The following is a 22,037-nucleotide window of genomic DNA, read 5'->3' as shown; positions in this document are numbered from 1 at the left end:
GGCACTTGCAATGCGCACGCGGCAATGCGGCTGCACTGCAAGTTAAGTATAGCACTTCCTGTATGTAATGGGCGGGAAAAGCAGGCAGAGCATCTAAAAAAACAACAACATAATGCGCTCTTAGTCGTCACGCGTAAATGAGGCACCTGCAATAATAGTAGTCTCCAATCATAGAGCAATCGCATGCACGAGCCAACCCACAAGACCAGTCCAGAATTATATTGAGCAGCCCACAAGACCAGCCCTTGGTAGACAAGGAGCCCACAATGCTTATTCACAGCAATGACACATATTCGTAGTCTGTTATATAATTACTTTGGTCCTCGAAGTCCAAAATGAGTCAATGTTTCGCCTTGGTGGAAGTCAGCAACCTTCCTCTTATGCATACAGCGTTATCCAGATGAAGCAAAGTGAGAGAGGCAGCAGTAAAAATTCAATAGTAAGCGGCACGAACAGCATCTCTGCACAACAGCACACTTGATGGCACTTTCCATACGCACAATTATGTCTAGCAATATGGGGTGCACACTACAAGTACAGTTCTATAAAAATAGAAATCTTTATATACACAGACAGAAATGTGCTATAATCCATCTTAATCTGCACAGTAAACCTCTCTATATTTATCTCTACTTAAGCAGTAAAACCTTTATCTATATCTGTCCAGTGAAGTATCTATCTATGTCACCAATACCAGCACAAGAAAATGATTTTTTTTCTAAATGTTACATTATCTTTATATGGCACCTGACTGCCATTGTTATAGACTCTTTGTAGCCTTGACGCTCTTTGATATACCATAGTCTGAACATCACACAGTGGACTGTATATTACATTGCAGGAGAATAGCAATTGATTTGATAGAGATGGCTAGTAATGTAACATTTTCTCTAACAATTGTTATGAGTTGGGTGGGGAGTACTGTTTGTTTGAATAGGCCAATGAACTATGATTGCTTGCATGAGACCTGAATTGGTCTGTCGGACTCTGCAAAATATAATGGGGAGGTGACACTAAGGATGGAGTGAGCAAACTGAGCTGAGGTGTGACTGTATCCTGAAGCAACTGTTTGCAGCTGTGGGCTCAGCGACTACATGATAAACAGTGTGCTATATTGCAGACAAATAACAATTGTTTTGATAGAGATTATTCGTGTTGTAACATTATCTTTAACTGTGAATTGTTATGTGTTGGGTGGGGAATATTCTGTGTTTGACTATGTTAGTGAATTAGAAACTCGTCTTAAATGACCCAACTATCTGCTTTAAAGCTTCTGAGTGCAGGGCAGCATGGCAATTTCATTGATATGTTGTACGTACCCTTGTGTGAGAGTGCAGTCACTGCACACCACAGGGTACATGTACGCAGGAATGCATGTGTTTCATGATTGTCCGTGCATAAGGTTATGATACACTCGTTGCGGGTTAGCACGTGATGAAGTTCCCAGCCCCTCTCTTGGGCTGATGGGTGGATTTTCCAAGCAGGCTCGGTACCACCACCTGCAGTGTGATGTGGAATCTGGGTGAGAGCAAAGGCTCATTACATTGCAATGCTCAATACTCATGTCCCTTTAAGGAACAAACACTGAGACTGTAGAGAATCATTACAACCTCCCATCCTGCAGGAAAATGCCCTAAATACCTGAAATGTGCATAAAGGTTTACAGACTAACATTTGTCAAGTTGACCCAAAAACCTCAAGCTCGAGCATAATCCTCCAGCTCAAATGACTCATAGTTACCTGAAGCAAAGAGAAAGACACAAGGAGACCCTGGACCTGCAACAGAGTGATGCGCAAGTGCTCCACTTCAATCCTAAACACCAGTGGCATGGGAAAACAAGATGGCAGCCTGGGTTCTTAATACAGATGGTGGGTCCGCAATCAGCAGATCCACCTACATACTCTCTGCTCATAATCTTCTAGTTTCACAGAGGGTTGACCAATCAAGAATCTCAATAGGGAAACAACTTTAGGTGAAATATATGCAGAATGAAAACACCCCCAATTATCACAGAATGAAAAGAGAGGTCTGGCAGCAGTTAGTGTGAGCATTAGGAGTTATGTAGTCAGTGTTTGGAACCAGAGCTGGAGAGATTTTAGAGGCAGCTGGACGAAGTTTACGTAGGAGAGGAGAGTGGAACAAGAGCAGGAGGCTGCAGGGTTAAGGAGGAAGGGGAGAAGTTTCATGAGTCAATGGAGGGTGCAGGCACCCAGAGACGTTTTGTTTACTTGCAATTTGAAGCCATCCTTTTTAGTGGGGGTAGATTAATATGTAATATTAGAAGACTTTTAATTTAATAAAGTCCTTTTTATATAGCACTGTGTATTGGGGTCCTTTGTTGATCCTACTCGGCTTTATCACAGATCTTAGAAGTAGGATACACAAGGTCTATGAAGGAAGCCTGCCCTAAACCTCCAGCTCACACGCTAAATGTTGTAAGGGTCTCCAGGGGGCCTGTCTTCCATTCAAGGCTACCCCACACTCAGTCATGTTTGACCCTTTAGTAAGAACAGTGTGGACATGACACCTGGTTGTCTTGCCTTGATTTCTACAGGGTTAAAGCTGCAGCTCCTTGAAGATACATATGGGTGTATAGCTGCAACCTCAGGTCAGATATGGTATGGATGTGGGAGCCTAAGGCCATAGATTCTGATTATGGGGAGGAGTTAAGGTGCTTCTGTTCAGCCATGGCACTAGAGTGTCTGTTGTTCTGAATGTTTACTTAACATCGAAACCCAAGTTATGGAGGAGTTACCCCCCTAGTGGGGAAATGGGGCATCTGCGTCATGTTACCCCTCACAAGACGGATCCAGGGGTTCTTTGATGACCTAAATATTTTTCAAATGATGACCAATTGCAGTCTCCCCTGATTTAACAGGTGTGCAGACTGCATCTCTTACACCTCAGTCCCATATTTGCAGCAGCACAGACAAATGGGGCATCCTTGAATGCATTTGAACAAATCTTGTCGGTAGGCGAAGTCCAAATGAGAACAGGGCCTTCCTTCACAGACTGAAAGGCATTGCCATACAGGGTTGAGAATAATCCCAAGGGGGAGGTGGGAGGACCCTATTCAAATGTATTGTGTCACCACCCTTTAGGGAGACTCTTCTCCATTTGGCACACTCTCACTTGTTTTTGGGACAACATGTACTAAGTAGATCTTTTTGGCTCAGCATACACCAGCCCAATAAAGACATATTGTGAGGCATTCCCTATATGCCAGAAAATGTCCTGGAGTGATGTTGGTTGAGCTCCCCTACAACTCACTCTAGCCCATCATTGATGTACTTTTCTCAATGATTGGAACTGATATCGTTGGAACCCTGCATCAATCCAAAATAGGTAATAAATATGTTCGAGGAGTAGGATTCCCCAAAGAAATCTTCAAGAATCAGGACATCCAGTTTATATCAAAGTTGGTGACTAATCTTAAAAACATGTTGTGCATAGACTCTTTCTACCTCCATTTATAGGTCCCGGGTGAATGGCTCAGTGGAGCAATTCAACAATTCCTTTTAGGACACCCTGTTAGCTTGGGCCCTGTTTGCAAGGAGGAGAACAGTGAATGCATGTGCAGGTTTCTCCCCTTTTAAGTTGGTTTAGAGGCAGAAAGGCCGGGGCCTCCCCGTATGCTGCATAAAGGTTCTGAAAACCAGGAAAAGTCTGGACAGAACACAACACACTTTTTATAGTCAACCAAGGAACAGTGATAAACATGGGACATCAGCATCTACAGGCAAAACCAGAAAAATAGAGAATTTGAGCGGGCACTGCTGGTTATCTTGCTTTTTACATGAGTTTATCCATAGATATTGCTACTTTTGGGGTGCAGCTCACTAACTCGTGCGTGCCAGCACGAAGGAAATGAACTATGTGAAAAGACCTAGACAATCTTGTCTGCGGTGTGGGCCGCACACCCTTATATCCCGTAGGAATTCTTCAAATATTTTGACTTCTCAATAATCCAACTTTAACAAATATTTCATTCTTAAGGTGTGTGTTTTATTCTTAGACCTTCAAAATATATAATGTGCTGTTGCTTTATAAGCCAACATCATACAGTGGCCAATGCATTTCGGACTATACAGTCCTTCATCAGGGCCTTTCCTAATCAAAATAATGACCAAAAAACAAACAACAGTATCCATTGATGCAACAATACGGAAAATAACGCCATCACATATTCAAAAACGTGACCATTAAAAAAAGAAAGAAAAATGCATTAGAACAAACAGGGTACTCACGTACATAAAAACATATATGAAAAAGAGAGAGAAAGAAATACATAAACACTCTTCATTAGAAATACAAATTGCCATCATATACAAATGTAATATCACATTTCACATATGGTTAACCTCCTGGTGTATCCCCTACTTTGGGTGTCGATGCTAAGGTGATAATGCGCCTCGAGTGCAACCTGCATGCTGCCAAAGTGATTGTCACTGATCTAACCTTGATGTTGATTTATCTAACAGTTAATATCCTGTGAGCCTAGGTCTTTTCACATAGTTCAAATCCAGAAAAATGTCATCTTGCATTGACTTCTGTAAATTTTGGGCCTCAAAGTTGGCAATGGGACAGTTCATCCCCAGGAAGGCAAAATTGAAGCGATTTAGAAGATCCCTCTGTCAACAAAGAGCGAATTTTCACGTTCCTTGCGTTTGTTGGACAATACAGAATATTTATCATGAACTTTTCAACAGTGACCAAACCACTGACAGACCAACTAAGGGGATCCAAGTTTAACCAGATAACCCGTAAAGGGAAAAGGAGTAGGATTAAAGGCAGATAAAGAACTCTTGATGAGATCTTTCCTTGTTAATAAGGCTAGCCTTTGTGGAGTCCACTCATATTTGTGACAAGTTGCTTTATGCTACACAAAGGCCACCTCGCAGTGCTGATGGTGAAAAGCAGCAATGTTCTGCCCTTCAGCCCCGAACATCCACAAAGTGCCATTCTATAGACAAGGTAGCTCTGTGACCCTGAAGACACTTCCATATAAGGCTGGCATTAGTATGTGGTGAGAATGCAGCTCCCAGGCTGCTGCCCAAGCTGTTTGTGGCCTGTGCCAGCAAACCTACAAGGTTCCTGGCTATTGCGGATACTTGCCCCCCTAGAGATGGGTGCTGGCATACCCTGGGAATCATCTACATTTACACCATCCTCATTCCACAGTTGCCTACTTAGATTACACTTGTGTATAGGCGCGTTACAAATGCCATATCATATCATATCATATATCATTAACTGGCGTCAGGAGGTTGAACCCAGATAACTTTCCTAAAAAATCTCTGATTACTGGACAACCTGCTCTTTTAACACCACTGAACTGAAACTAACAGAAAGGAGAGTGTCAAGAGGTGGCACAGTAGCAAGGCGGGCAAGGATGGAAATAAAGATTTGATGAGCAGGAGTTAAACACAACTCCTCGGTATCCCACATCACGCAGTGAGCAGGAGCTAAGGCTGGAGAATGGGGATCTAAAGAACTTTATGTCATAAATATTACTTACACATGGACTGCAAGCTATAACTTTGGGTCTGTTATTTATGATCCTTAATGCTGTTTTTCCTAGATGTGCCCTAGTACTCTTCAATACACAATCCTGAACACAAAGGGACAGATTTTAAAACCGTAGCACAAATGAAAGGAGCACACAGAATGCACTTCAGAAAAGAACCTTATTCTCAAACGTGACCTCTGAATTTCAGGAGGGGCTGGCCAGTAGTGCAAAGAGGCACTGGACACCTCCCCTTTCTCCTGACACTAATGTATGACTGGCTCCTAGCAACCAGTCTTGGTGGCTGGGAGCTCATTTCACAGAGGTGTCCCTTGAAGGGCCTGTCCCTGTGAAACGCAAAAAAAAAGTATTTCCACCCCTGTTTGGAGGATGGAAATACAAGTGTGACAGCCGTGGTTTAAACTGGGGCTGTCACATTTAAAGAAGGAATCATGGCAGGGTCAAACGTAACTGTGTCATGATTTGCATCGTTTCCCAACAGGAGGATGACCCTCATTTCTTTGCATTTAAAAGCACGTCCCGTTTGTGAATTAAGCATGTGCTTATAAATGCGCAGCAATGCTCCCTGATATGCACAAATGTGCAAAGGCGTCAGACGAGAAAAAGAGCAAAAATGTGATTGGGCACACAAAGGTTAGTGGGCAGTAAGATAACATTGAGCTTCACGGCAAAGAGGGCTAGGAGGAAGATAACAAGAATCTTTGGCAGAAAGGATGTCCATAAATGCATCTGAAGACAATTCAGAGGAAATTAAATTGAATTTGAGAGTCAAATGAAAGCAAGGAGATAGACAGAAGAGAGGGAAGAAGAAAGGTGCAGAGAGCAAGACATAAAGAGAATCTGTATTGCGGAATAGTAAATAGTACAAGGAGGAGCAAGTTGCTAGGTGCGAAGACCAGTCAGGAGAGCTGAACTATACTGAAGTCAGCATACATTTAAGGGGAACAGAAGAGGTTTAGTGGCATCAAAGGACGGAAAAGAGCAAGCTCTGCGAATGTTAAAAAGTGACAGGTATGTCCCATATTGGAGGTATGAGTAGAGAAGGAGAGAGTACACAAAAACAAGACACACATATTTGTTGCTGAGGATGAGATAGGGGTAGAGTGGGGGAATGAAAGTAAAGAGGGTAAGGAAGTAAAATCAGAAGAGGAGCCAGGAAGTAAAGTATATAAGTCTTGGAGGAGTTCTGGTGAAGAAAATGAAATTTCATCCAAGCCTGGGCAGCCAACAGTTCGAAATGGGCGGCATGGAGCTTATCAGAGAAAGAAGAAAAGGAAGCAAACATTTGTAAATTATCAGCAGAAAAGGGATAGGACATTGAAAGAGATCAATGAAGAAAGATGACTAGTATAGAGAGGAAAAAGGAGAGGCCAAGAACAGACACTTGAGGAACACTGAATTGTAGAAGAAAAGGAGAAGCAGACTAGAGATTTGGAGTGGGAGCAAAACTTTTCAAGTGATCAAACGAATACACATTGGCGGATGAAATGAGGGAGCCACAAGGAAGATATGAAAAGATGTGAACAAGAGAGGAGCCAGAGATATGGGAAGGGGGGGAAGTAGTCAAACAGATGATGGGAAGAAATAAGAGACAGAAAAGGAGAGAAAGCAAGGCTGGAAGAGAGATTGAGTAGGCTGAAATTGACAAGAAGTTGAACTGGACAGTTCAAGGGAAGAAGTGTTGAAAGAGAGTAAAAGTCATCACAGAAAGTAGAGAGGGAAGCATGGGGTCTGTCAATAATTAGGAAAGCTATGTCACACGGTTGAGAAAAGGAGGAAAAATTGTATTCAGAGAAAGGGAAGGAAGAAAGATCAGGAGTGGATGAACAAAGGGACCGTGAAGTATGAAATAGCATTCCAGTGCCTCTGCCTTTACCAGAGAGGAGGTGACTGGGAGAAATGTGTAAGTGATGAATAAAAGGCAACAGGGATAAAAGTATCAAAAGAAGAAAGCCATATTTCAGTAAGACAACGAAATTGGAAGTTGAAACGAAAAAAAGAGGACCAATGTAGAAAGGGGTTTCTTACAAGCAGAATGGACATTCCATAAATGGTCACTCTGTGTTTCAAAACACTAACTCGACCATCACCGGTCTTTTCTTCACCCGATTCGAGCCATCCCCGCTCCAGGACCACACTGCGTCGCTCAACCATCTCGAGCCAACTCAACTCTTGACACCTGTGACGCGTTGAGGACAACCGATTTCAAATGTCTCAACACCGAGTCAACCCATTGCAAAGCACCTCGAATCCTAGCTCGACTCTAACTCGCCGCAAGAACAAGCCATAGAGGTATTCGAAGTGGTTCTTTCTCCTTGGCCTGCCTTAAACGGTCCTAGTTAATAGTTAGTCACCACTCTCTACTTTTTTTAAAAATATATCTTCACTGATATTGACTTTGCTGCTGAAATTATTACTTGTGAACTTCTGTTTTCAGACCTACAGTGGGCCCTTTCATTCCAAAGTCTGCATGTTCTGTGTCTTCTTTTGCACTATATTTTTTTTTATCAGTGTGGATCTATGTTTAGTTTAATTAAAGTCTCTTATGTTTTGGTTGGACATTCTTTTATTTTGGCACCACAGTACTATTGCTGTTTGGACTGTTTCTGTGCTTACTCGCCAGCCTCCTGAAGAGTAGAACCTGCTAGGCCCACGTTAGCACAAGAGGCAATGGAGCTAAACCTGCCAGGCTGTGCCTATTTCATCTTTTGTGCCTGGGATCACTGTTGGTTCAGTAGTGTGGGACTGAGTAGGAGTTACTGAGTAGGAGTTGCATCCATAATTCATCCCTGTGCTCCTGCAACGCAGTAGTCATTTTGTGACACGCAGTAGTCATTTTGTGACACGCACTCTACACGTAGACCCCTCGCTAATTACAGCTTTTCAGTAAGTCTCAACTGGGGGGCACTATTTTCCCTAGTCCTACATGTGTCTACCTCCCTCCACACCGTCTGCAGACTTGTACACACCTAAACATTGCATTACTTGGTGTAAAAACCATGTCTCCCTAGAATTGTAGATTAATCTCTTATGTACATATTCGGGGATCACCCTGCTGCCCCTTTTAAAGCACAGATATGACAGTTCCACATTTGGGCAGCATTAGGTGCTAAAGGGGAACCTTCTCTTCACAACCTATTAAGACACTATAAGGGAACATTCTGTGGGGGCGTGGGGTTCCAGAGAGCAGGCAAAGGCAGAGTTGGCCTTATGAGCATAGACCCCAGCCCCAGCACAGACCAAGTGGTGCACGGATGCTTGTTGTGTACTGCAGCTGTTAGGTCCTTGCCTAGTTCTGACATTACAGAATGCCGAACAACCCACAATATCAACAGAAGGGCTTCATGTCAGCTCTACATAATACGCACTTGCACATTCTGAATACTCACAAAGCATAGTAGGTTCGTCCTTTCTTCCGTTCCCCCACTGTTCTTATTAAATATTGTGTTTCTATTGTACTTCACTCCCTTGTTCCCTCCCATCACCCTGTGGGCGCTTTGAAACAGTGTTTTACTTGCTGTATAAGCGCCTAACAAGCAATCAATCAATAAAATAAATAAATAAACCAAACAAACGTCAGCGACCACCTGAGCGCCTGGAGACTGCCCCTGGGTGGTAGCGGTGCACTGTATAAGTCAACATAACATAACATAAAAAATATCTATACTACACTCACACGCATTTTTACCTAGACCTATAAACCTCTTATCCATAAGTGTTTAGTTCACATAAGGAAAATGTGTATGCTATAAATCTGCACGTGGAAAGCTATGAACTTCCCCTAACGAGCTGATAAACCCTGGCCCTAACTGTGCAGGTTTGTAGGCTAGAACTGTAGTTTTGCAGCAAGATGTCTTAAGCTAAGCTTGTGCAGCACAGGAGCTTCGAGCTGTACCTTGCCACCCGAGAACCTTTGAGATACAAGTGTGTAGCTAAAAATCCTTGAGCTGAATGTGTGATATGAGACATTTTAGGCCATACTGGTGCAGGTGAAAAGACGTGAGCTACAGTCTCTAGAATAGGTTTGTGAACCCTAATGCTAATTCCACAGTTTTACCATGATGGCCTTCAGACTGAGAAACCTTCAACTGCGCATGTGCAGCTGATAACCTCGAGCTATCCAAGTGCGAGAAAGGAGCCTTGATTGCACCTACGCATCTGAGAACACTCGAGCTACCATTGCGGGCTGAGAAACCTTCAGTTGCTCCAATGCAGCATCGAAGCCATAAGATTAATTTGTGCAGCTGTTAACTCTCCCGAGTTATCCCAGTGATTGCACCTGTACTTCCAATAACCATTGAGATGTCATTGTGCACTTGAGAAACCTGACACTCCACCTGTGCAGCTTAGAAGGCTTGTGCTGAACCCATGTAGCTAAACCCTGACCTTCACTGGTGCAGTTAGAACATTTGATTGCACCTATGTTTCTGATAACCCTCGATTTACCATTGTGCAGACGAGAAACCTTCATCTATGCCTATCCAGCATAGAAGCCATGAGCTGAACGCGAGAAGCTGATAAGCTCGTAGCTATCCCAGTGCAAGAAAGAAGCCTTGATTTCACCTATGCTTTTGAGAACCATTGAGCTACCACTGTGTATCTGGGAAATCCTCAGCTGTGCCTATGCAGCATATAACCCTGCTCTATCCCAGTGCAAGTAAGGGGCCTTGATTTCACCTATGCTTCTGGGAAACCTTGTGCTACCATTGGTCATCTGAGAAACCTTCAGGCGTGCCTATGCAGTTTAGTAATCCTGAGCTGAATCTGTGCAGCTAATATCCCCCGAGCTATCCCAGTGCAAGTACGAAGCCTTAATTGCATCCACTCTTCTGAGAACCCTTAAGTTACCATTGTGCAACTGAGAACCCTTCAGCGGTGCCTATGCAGTGGACAGCCCAGAGCTAACACAGTGTAAGCAAGGAGCCTTGATTGCACCTATGCTTCTGGTAACCCGTGAGCTATAATTGTGCAAATGAGAAACGTCCTGCTGTGCCCAAGCAGCTTAGAAACCTTAGGCTGAAACTGTGCAGCTGATGAGCTCTGAGCTATCCCAGTGCAAGGAAGAAGTCTTGAACTGCACCTATTTTTCTGAGAACCCTTGATCTAGAAATGTGCTTCTGGGAAATGATCAGCTGCACCTATGCAGCTTAGAAGTCTTATACCATACCTGTGTAGTTGAGACACGTGGTCAATCTTCTTCAAAAGACAGACGTAGCAGGAAAATTAAATACAACAGCTTTATTGATAACAACAAAACTGATGATAGTTCTCAAAGAGACTTGGCATCAACTTCGGTACTCCTTGGCATGATTCACCAAAGGGGTCACAGACTCTTCTTGTGTCTATTGACCATGTTAGTGGATGATAGGTGGCTCGTAACATTGTCCAGGTTCAGCAGCAACAATAGGATTCCTCAGCCTTAGGCTCTCTAACCCTTCTCCCCTAGATTTCTCATTGGACATTCTCAGAATTCACTTTAATCTCATTTTATAATAGAGACAAGCTACAAGTTGAGTTTCCAATACAGGATTCAATGGCAATGGGGGGCATGTTCTTCTGCGGTACTGTGCTTCTCCTTCCTATTGCCCCTGAGGGGGACTGACTTCTGCACGCCAATTTCATTTTCTTACACCCCTCCTCTTCGGCTTAATTCTTAATTATTAACAAGCTTCAAGCCAGACTCCAGCCTCTAAACGTGGAACCAGACATCAAACCCATGTTGCCCAAAACGAGTGTGCTGCCCCTGAGCTATCCTCCTACCACAGTGGTACAACACAAAATGTGGGGGGCCCCTTGCAAGCCATGCTGAGGGTGCCCTCTAACTCGGCAACAAATCACGGTTTGTGCCACACTCTGGCCCGTCCTAGATTACCACGTTTGCGCAATACGCATGTACGTGCTGCTTCAAGGGTACACTGCACACTGTACTAGGAGAAGCATATATATATATATATATATATATATATATATATATATATATATATATATATATATATATTATACGTGTGTGTTTTAATGCATTATACAGGGCACTTTCTGAGAAAAGTGGCTAAAAGCCACAGTGTTTGCATTTGGCATTTGTTTGGTAGGGTAACACAAGCCCAAAAATCCAATACGTGCAAGTCACCAACAGTGCACAGGAACATTTATGCGTTAATGTAATGCTTTGCTATTAAAAATTCCATGCCACAATGAAAACATGTCCAACCGGCTGCACATTATAGACCAGTCTAGACATGTAATAACATATTACAGTAAAGCATGCCAGATAACATTTAGACATACCTAGAATGGTTGCACCAAAATGCCAGTCGAAACAATAACACTTATAATGGTAGTTTTATCATAGATGCCAAGAAAAATATACAATTCCACAGTAAGAAACGGCTAGACTGGCAGCACCCAAATGACAGTCTAGCAAGGTAATTACACTTGGCAGGACTGCTTTATCAGAGATTCCCAGTTAAAAAGGTCAAGCCAAACTAACAAATGACTAGACTGGTTGCACCAAAATACCTCTCTAGCCACTAATACCACATATCATGCCTGCTTAGCCTGGAGATGGATTACCATTACGATTTATCGCTCAATCCTCACCCCCCCACAATCCCCCTCTCCCTCCAACCCCCTGCCCCAAACCCAAAATCAACACACTGGCCCAGAATTAACTCCACGTTCCTCTTCCTTGTCTCAGTTTTGACGTATGAAGCACCTTGCCTCATAGTTAAGTATTAGGAAGAGGAAGAGTGGAGCTAGAAGTAATGACGATTACAGGTAACTAAGCCAGGCATTACCTCCATGTCCCGCTACCTCATCTGAGTATTTTATTATAAGGCAAAGTGCCTCAAACACAATTACTGCGATGAGGAAGAATGGGATACGAGTAGGGAAGATTACCAATATGTAATCATGGCATTAAACACAAGTAGTGGCACAACACCATTGATCTGACTGGGCGTCAGTCCTCTCCCCCGCCTCCTGAAATTTGGGGCTATGTTATGTCGGCCTGGCTGACCTACAAAGCCGTTGCCGGACAGAACAGGACACAGATGTTAAACAGCGCCTGTGTTTCGTTGTTAACAAAGCACCAGCAATTACTAATATAAAGCATTTCACTGTTAGCTTTTAGGCAGTTAAAATCGTGATGTGCGTTTAGTACTGGCATGCCAGGGAAGTGATTCGAAGGATAGAGAGGGGACAGGAGACCGTTCATTCTCACAGCAGTCCATAAGTGGGTGATTTCTGACTTAAAGGAGAGAGTTAACTGCCTGTAACATTGAAGCTGCAGTAGAATAATCTCATTAGAATGCATAAAGAAGTTAAATTCCCCCCCACAAATACGTTTGCCCCTCCCTCACCATGCGTGAAGTTTGCGCCTCTCCCAACTTTTGAAGGGTATTCCCCCTCATCCCCCGAAATTAAGGTTTTGTTGAGCCCCTGAACACAAGCACACACCATTTATCATACAGATACACGCACACACAGGCACACCCAATCACCCATACATTTAAGAGTGCACCCTTTCACCATACAGGCACACCCAGGCAGCTACCCATACATTTAAGTGTGCACCTTTTTACCTTACACTCACAAAGGCATATCCAGGCCATATTATGCACTCACTCATTACTGCACATTACATTATATACTTATATATACACACACTTACATGCACGCACACACATTTAAAGAAAATACATTTTCGTATGTTTAATCCGTTGGTCCAGGGAACGAGACCTTCAGCTCATTGCAGAGGATCTGGAGGCCTCCCTGTCATGTGGTGGAGGGGAGTCCCATTACTTCAAAAAGAAATGGTTTCTTTTTGAAGTCACTCTGACTTCTTAAAGAAATGATTTCTGTTAAAGGACCAAATCGGAACAGAAATACATTTTTGTATGAAGGCAGTGTAACTTCAAACAGAAACTATTTATTTTTACACTCATAGGGCTCCCCCGGCCCATGACATTGAGGCCTCCAGCCTGTAGGCTTCCATGTCATGGGGTGGGGAGCCCTCGGACTTCGTAAAGAAATAGTATATTTTTCTAGTCACTCTACCTTCATAAAGAAATTATTCAAATAATTATTGAAATAATTATTTGACATTCCAGTGTCAAATAATTTCTTTATGAAGGCAGAGTGACTTCAAAAAGAAACTATTTCTTTTTTTCTGTTTTTTAATTTAGAAAAAAACGTTTTCTTTTTTCATCTGAGGCACGCCTCCCAGGCATGTGCAGGGCCAAACTGCACCACAGGGGCCCTGCTACGCCAGTGTCCTGGCCCCCTGAGCCCAGTGTGCAATCCTCCTGATGAACTGTCCCAGTGAACACAATAGACCACAAAGTGAAGGCGGACTAGACTTCCGTTGGGAAAACATTTCAATAATGCAAGCTGGATATAAGTATTGGTTTGGGGGTCATTGTCAAAGTCTATATAGGGGATTCATCATAGAATCCTTGAGCTGTGCCTATGCAGACGAGATCCCTTCAGCTATACCTGTGTATTTGAGAAATCTTGATGGTTATATGTGATCTTACTGATGCAAAATTCAGAGTGGTACAATTAATATCGACCAAAATACCGAAAAATACAGTTTTTCTATTTTTTTATTTGGGGGGGTCCCCCCCCCAACACCCCTAATTTTGTATCTGTGTAACGCCACACCAACCCCATCGTGACCCATTTTAACCCACTACCCTTTATATATTTATTTAAAATGTTCAATATTTGTCATTATTATGGTTTTCGGTGAAATGTACCACTCTGAATTATTTTCAGTAAATTGACTGGGTACCATCTTGACGTATACAGGTGTAGGAAACACGCATTGTACCGTATCAGTACAGCTGAGAAGCTTGGAGCTGTACCTGTGCAGATGTGAAGCTTTGAGATATACCTGTGCATCTGAGAAGCCCTGCACTATACTCGGTAGTTCAGAAGCATTGAACTGCACTTGTGCATCTGTAAAGCCATGCAATGTACCAATGCATCAGATACACCTTTGGTTACACTGTTGTGGGCAAGAAGGCTTGAGCTTTTTAGTTGGATCTGGAAGCCTAGGGAGATACGTATGCAGCTTGAGAAATCATGCACCAAACATGTGCATGTAAGAAGCACTGAAATGTAGCATTGGTGGTAATAATCATAGAGAGAAGTCTTGGACCTTTGCTATGCAGTTCATTTTTTTATTTTTTATTTATTTATATAGCGCACCTAACCCATGGGCATCTAGGCGCTTTTCTCGCATAGGCAGTTGCAACAGTTAACAAGTTTACGTATGTACATGGAGAGTTATTCATTTTTCATTTTTAGAAATGTTGGCATTGACTATATACATTATTACATTATTTACATGGTGAATTCTCCCAGAACTATACTGGTATACTGCTGTTTGTGGATTTTTCTTCCCCATTGGATGCTGGACTACCGTCACACCTGGACATGTTTGATTCAAGATTCTCACAAATCCTGTTTATTTAAGCACATTCACTATGTGAAAAGTGTTGAATGCCTTTAAGTGTGCTCCCAGTCAGAGGCCACTCCTTCCTGGGTATGGAAGAGATATATAGTACCTGCTCAGATTCTCCTTATATCTAGAGGGTTGTTTAGCACTGACTGATATAAAACGGGATACTTCATCTGCCTCTGTAGGCACTGATGTGCATTGTGTGACTCTTGAGGGGTCTGATGGTATCCATGACTCTTTTCCTAATGTCCTCACACAAAGTTCTCACTCTAACCGCCTCTCCTCTTTTCCCGACAGATCTTGTACATCCAGCCCATGGCCGGGCCCTCAGCCTTCCTGGAGTCCTCCTCATTCCTAGATGTCTATGCCTACATCTCCACTCCTCCAGTCTGGAGGCAGAGTTCCTCTCTGCTTTGGCGTCTTGGCCCCACCTACTTGTTTGAGGAGCCTCTACCTGTCGAGACCCTGGAAGTGATTTACAAACTTGGGCCCACCTACTGTGGAAGCTTCCAGGGGCTGCAGGACCACGGTATGTGCATCTTTATTTTGACCACTCCAAGATGGATGCCTGTCTGTTCACCTCCAAGTGTAAACCTGTTGAGCTTCCATTAAAGGCAGACTGGTACAGCTGTGGTGCTTCCATTAAGGGTGGGCAGGTAGATTTGTGACTTGGAGAGATTTATGACCTGAGCTGAGGGGTCGCCTCTGGGGAGTCACGCTATGATCTCTGCGTAATCTGCACAGGGATGCAGAACAGTGCGATGCCGACATTGAGAGGTAGGCCAGGGCATCAGCGTTTAATAAAGAAGCTTTACGCAGCCATGATGCATTATTAAGCAGACAGAGCAGCCACATGGCCGCCTTCGATCGATGGTTGTTCAAGAGAGTGGCATGTCCAGTGCGGATATGCATTCCAGTGTTAACCTCTGTTAGTACTGAGCATTCTTTGCGAGGGACATGAGATCTGATCTGGCCCTTGATAAATGGGGATGCAATTATTGAATTCAGTGTAGAAATCGATAAGAGCCATAAACTGGCTTCCTTAAGTCTATGTATTTTTCACATTGATATCAGTCGATATTTCATTACATTTTTTATTTTCATTTAGTCATTTGTATAGCGCCTTTCACCATGGGTATGGTCCCAACGCACTGCATGTTGGAAGGTTCTATGTGATTTTATCGCAAAGAATTGCATGGAGGGATTTTTTAGAAAACCGAAATCAGTGTAAAAAAAAAACAAATGTTTGTTTTTCTATTTGGGGCGGGGGTGCCCCCCACTTCTCTGTGCGTTTAAGCCCACCCCAAAGCCCTCTCCACCCGTGTTATCCTCTTACCCCACTACCATATATACTTTTAAAAATTGTTTTCCCCACTGTTTTTGGTTCGTTAAAAAATCCCTCTGTTTTTTTTCTCGTTATAATCACTGGATACCATGTTTGAAGCCCTTGGAGGGTCCGAATTATGGGAAAAGTTAGGAGATACTAGTGTGTGTGTGTGCATAATTGCCATTAAAGGTTGTGAGGGCTTGGCCGTGTCCCTCCTAGCCACCCAAGTCTAATTGGCATGTTTATGGGTGGAGAGATGTACACTAGGGAAATAAGATGGAGGTGTGTGTGTGTAAGAGGATAGTCGGTTTTGTGTGCAGTGTAAAGCACTCAGGGGGGCAACAGTAAAGACAGACACAAGTGATCACAGTTCAAAGGTGTTTATTAAACTGTATAGGTATTTTGGAAAAACGCTTAATCTAAACCTAAATCTAAGATGAGAGTAAGCTTCGACCATCAAACAATAATAAGGCAGTCCCAGTGGTGTCTTTGTCAGATAAAAGGGCCTATCCTAAAAAAACTATTGCTAATCCTTAGGCTAAATACAAAAAGAAGTGTGGTATAATGTTCATAAGAAAGAAGGAAGTGTTCACAAATAATAAGTCATGATGAGGTACTTCGGGTCTCCCTTCCCCACGTTTTCAGCACGGGACATGGTAGGATTTTGGAGCACAGCACGCGCTTGAGTTTTGCCAGGACTAGCTTAACTGTTGTGTTCTCAGCAAACAGGACCTTCGGTGGAAAAGTCTCTTTTTCTACAAATAGTCTCCTGCCGTCATAGGCCTGATGATTCCAAATAATAAACTAATTTTATTTTCTGCTTGCACGTTGGGGGATGCCTTTCACCCTTCAATCCACCTCTTCTGGGCGCATATTCCTAGAAAGTTCTTTAATGATACCAGGACCTCTGATAGCTACGTTTTCTGGCTTTCGGCTTTCGAGGGCCTGACAGGTTTAAAGTATCCGAACAAAGATTCAACAATCTCTTCTGGGATATTCACAAATCTTAACGTCCTTTTGAACAGTTCACTGTGGACATCCCTCATCCGGGTTCACTCGTCAGCACACAGTAATTCAGGACTTTAGAATTCTACCCCTTTTTATCAACATACCTCTTTTGGGTTCACTCTTGCCAATCGTGTCAATAGTGCCTTTCTCATTCAACTCTTACGATACAGGATTTATTTCCCTTAGCTTCGCAATCATCTGCCGGTCAAATACTTCCGACTGTACAGAGGATTTTACAAGAGCCTTGTATGACCACTTTGACCCCCTTCTCACCTTTCCTAAGGCCTTCTGATTACGGTAGTTTCAACAATCCAGTAATCACCCAGAGTATCCTGAGTGAGCACCCACGTGCTGCCGGACTCCTCTGTTGCTGGTTTCCCCCCTTTTTCCTCAATCGCTCTTTATGCTTTCACAGTTCAATTAGCCATTTGCTACTTTTCGTTCAACACATCGTTTTTTTATCGACTCTCTGCTCGACTCACCGGCTGTGATGAACCGCTTGGCTTTCTTTCTCTTTGGAGTCAAGATCGGTACCATGGAGACAAGAGTCTCTCCCGGGCTTGCTTAGCAGTGGAGGCGAGTCTTGTGTACTATTGACATCTCCTGCAACACATGCTGGCTATTGTTTGCGGCCTTACGATTACTTCTGCAGAGGTTTCATGGGCCTTGGTCGGAAAAGGCATTGTCGCTTCTCTCCTTGTCACCCTCTCCAAATGCACCGTCTTTTTCCTCCTCTTGAACTGCTGTGCTGAGTTAGCTCTCACGTTGTGGAGTCTGCCTTGTTCATACTGTACTCTTGTGCTCCACCTTTTATCCCTGTGGGGGAGGGAAAGGGCCATCAGGTGTGTGCGGTTCTGGCCAATTGCCTGACTTTGCCTGACCCTGGTATTGGGACATGTCAGGTAAATGGCTTGAGTGTTAGTCCGTCGTCCTTTGTAATATTGCTAAAGTGTTCACGTCGGAAAAGGGGGGGGTTAAGTATTTGTGTATTCTACATGGTAGGTTGGGAAAAAGGTATTATATGGATGACAATCCTTGAACTAAGGGGTTTGATAAGGGTGAGATTGATAGGATTTACAAAATAAATGGGAATGACTGGGAGTGTTATTATGAAATGAACAAGAGGAATTGTGGGAATGGTAGTCTTGTCTGAGTCGAGTGACGGTGTGGGAAATAACAATTAAAAGGACGGGAATTAAAATGTTTGGGTAAAATAGAATTTGGGAACCATGGGAATTTATTTACGGAGGGGTCGTTGGATCTGAGCCAGAGAGATTCAACGGGAAGAAGGGAGGCAGATGTCATACAATCTAAAAAGGCCTCAGTGATTTTGTCCTCCTCTCTTTCTTCTTCGGTATAATTCTGCGTCTCACCTGGAGTATTTTCCTGAGCACAACCCCGGGTTCCCCCAACCAGGTGATCTTTTCTCTCTCTTGTGCTCTCCTTGGGTTGGGGTCTGAGAGCATCCGACCTTCCCAGGCTACCTGAATAAGGGATTCTCGAGGTTTGTTTAGGAGAATACCCTTAGGTTTCTCACAGTAGTGAAAGTTCGAATTCATGTCGTGAAAGGTAGCTACATTCTTATGGCAGCAGTGTTGTGCAAAGGGTCAATTCGAGTTGTATGTGAAAGCAGATGTGTGCGGGAGCTTGGCCGCTCCTTTGGCTGATTCCAAAAGGCCACAGTCCGAGTGGAAAAATACATTGGTTATATTCAAGTGAAAGCCTAGAATTGGAACATTCTACAAAATTCTAAAAACATCTTGGTTGATAGCGTCCGGCTATCAATAGGTGGCTACATTCAAGAGCCCACTTAACCGTAAAGGCAGCATTCTGCCAACATCTGTATTCCATGTGGTGGTATACATTCTACAATTGCCTAGAAGCATTACTTGGTTGCCCTCCTTGACTTGACTAAATGGATATATACAACATTTTTCCACTGAGGGGGAAATTCAAAATCGACAATACCTGCAATCTGAGGGTGAGGGAGTCTACAATATTCACAATAAATAGCACCCATGCCTATGGCATGTGTCCTTTGGCTCTCCATTATTTGGACCACTACTCCCATCAGCCCTAGCTAGCATAGTCTAAGGAGACATGATGCAGTTCTCTGCTGTAAAGTGCTGCAGTCTGAAATGACTGAAGTTGCATTGACTGCTGATAGGACTCATTTAAACAAAATCTACTAAAAGTGGGAGGGTTGAAAGGTCACAGCCAATTATTTTTACATTTAAGAGTCATATTTGCCACCCAGCACTTTAGTGAAATTGTAATCACTGTCCTGTAGTGGGAGGGTGACAATCACTGCTGAGCACTGAAAAGACAAGGGCCGGCGTGGCCATCGATGTGGCAGCTCCATTGAAAGCCTCCATGTGAAGCCCGGGCCCAAAGCAGCATTCTTCTGGCATTTTACCGACTTGGAGAACAGATGGTGGGTGAATCCAGAGGGGAGACGCCCTAGAGCAGCTGGAGGTAGGCATTGATGGTGATGGCCCTCAGCCTGATCCTTAACCCTTCTGAAGCCTTGGTGGGAGAGCCCGGCACAGCTTGCCAAGATGGTGGCTCCTGACCCACGTCAGTGACTCTCCGTGCCGCAACACAAATGTGAAACTGTCCAGCAGCGGGATAGTCGACCCAGGGGGGCACATCTCCAGATTCCTGCTCCAGTGGCAGCATATCACTGCAGTCGGCCCCGGAGGGAAGGAGGCAGCCTGGCGGGGAGCTCCCTCTTTGAGACACCAGAGTTTGACCACCAGAGGTCCAATAATGAACACCCACAACGAGTGCTGGTGAGGTCATGGATCAGGAAATCCTGTGCCCGGCTCCCGGCGCAATAGCGGGAGAAGAGTTTTGAGCCTGAGCTGGCTTGGGAAACAGTCAATTGATAAGCTGCTACAGGGGAAGCGACAGCTGGCACTCCCTGGGCCCAACAGTCACGTTGCTGTGCATGAGAGCAGAAGTGGAGCCAGGAGGGGATCCTGGTGGGCCAGCTCACAACTCCCCCCCACATGCATAACACAAATGAGACCTGATCGACCTGCTCCCATGGGAGGCACCAGGCACTACAGAGTAGCCCATGTAATGGTTTATTGAGAGAACACCCTCAACACAGGGAGTTCCTTCCCTCCCCACTCAAGGTGTCATGCAACAAACTATTTCACAGATTCTTTTCTTCAGCCCTACTTCAGACGCATATTTTGCCCCTTAGATTCCCCTGAGTTAACAATGAACCAACAACCAGGCCGGTGTATGGTAGAAATATTGGTATTTATTTAAATACAAGTAATAGAAATTAGCACGAAAATGTCAAACACCACTTTATCTGTTGCACAACACAATCAACTTCTCTCAGCATAAATAAATCACAAAAGTGAGTTGAAAAGAACACAATCACAATTCTTCACTTGCTGCAAATTTCACTTCAAGAAATAATTACACTGATCAATAACAAAAGCAATTATCATGTAGTGTTGTGCAATTTTGCTTTTCCTCTGGGCTTAAAAGGCTAGCAGTAGGATTTCAAGATTGGTACAAATACATATGGCAATTATGATTTCAGCCTACACCTTTGGATTAAAATAAACACAGGGTGATTTAGCGGTTTGTTTTTCTGACCCCACTAGTTTGGTCTGTGTTGGGGAAGTCGGACCGAAAAATTTGAATGATTTGGGGAATTTTGGTTTTCAGACACCCATCCACTGAAAGGCCTGTGTTGGAGAAGCAGGATAAAACGTTTGGACTGATTTAAGAACAAAGACACCCCTTTTCCTTAAAGAAGTTGGGGTCAGCGGGACAAAAAGGATACCCAATTACATTATCGGCTATGGTTTTCAGTGCACACTGAGAGGAGAGCTTTGTCAATTTCGAATTTTAACAAAATTCATCCTGTGGTGTTCTGTCAAATGGGGAATTAATTGAATTAATATTTTCGGCCTCATCACGAGTTGGGCGGTAACGGCTATTAGCGTTACTGCCAAACCCCCCCGGCGCTATTAGTGCCAGATCACGGGTTTGGCAGAATGGAAAGTTCCTATTTCCCATTGGGTCCATTCGGGAATTCCCATTCCCCATTGGGCCCAATGGGAAATGTTCGCCGCTATTACCGCTGGTGCTATTACCGCCGGCATTAATAGCACCAAAAATCAGCAAAATCGCCACAGATTTGCCCCCATCTCAGAGCTGGGGGTAAATCCGCCAAGCCCATGATTTGGCGGACCCTTAAATGCAGCAGTAATAGCATTACTGCCATGTTACTGCTGCATTTAAGGGTTACCACCAAACTCGTGATGAGGCCGTTTTTGTTAATTAGATCTACACAGTTTCTACACAGTTTGCCCACCTGACCCCTGCCCATTATGAGGCCTTCCTAGAAATAGACAGTTCCTCCCCGATGCACTCCCAGCAATCTCCTGGGGTGGTTCCTTACAACTGTCAGATGGTAAGTTTCTGCAGCCCTCTCCGTCTCTCTATCTGTGTCCCAGTCCCTTAGTGCAGTCCCCCTTGTATAGCAGCAACAACACCATAACTTTTACAATCTTGGGGAAGGTACCCTGCAGTAATTCCCGCAACTAGTATTGGCCAGCTACCCTTCTCTCTCCTCCCAAACCCATCCTCCAAGTCAGGATTGGTTTAGGGTCTGGAGCAACATATTGCAATTCACATTTGTAATCGCTATTTGTTCTTTCACCTTTTCGCCAAAAACTAGTTA

At 43.8% G+C, this 22,037-nt stretch overlaps 1 protein-coding gene across 4 annotated transcripts in view; it reads left to right on the top strand.

Annotated features, from left to right (window-relative positions):
* The window catches only part of WDFY4 (WDFY family member 4), a 1,820,746-nt gene that overhangs the window by 665,699 nt on the left and 1,133,010 nt on the right, over positions 1-22,037 (top strand). For all 4 annotated transcript variants that reach the window (XM_069611160.1, XM_069611162.1, XM_069611161.1 and 1 more), the window contains one exon: positions 15,289-15,520. In XM_069611160.1, the coding sequence (XP_069467261.1) occupies positions 15,289-15,520 (232 nt within the window). The remainder of the gene's footprint in view (positions 1-15,288; positions 15,521-22,037) is intronic.

The sequence above is a fragment of the Ambystoma mexicanum genome, chromosome 8 (assembly GCF_040938575.1).
Source record: "Ambystoma mexicanum isolate Mex_15411 chromosome 8, UKY_AmexF1_1, whole genome shotgun sequence".
Classification (NCBI taxonomy): domain Eukaryota; kingdom Metazoa; phylum Chordata; class Amphibia; order Caudata; family Ambystomatidae; genus Ambystoma; species Ambystoma mexicanum.
Note: the sequence above shows the minus strand (reverse complement) of the source record. Positions and strands in the feature narration are given on the sequence as shown.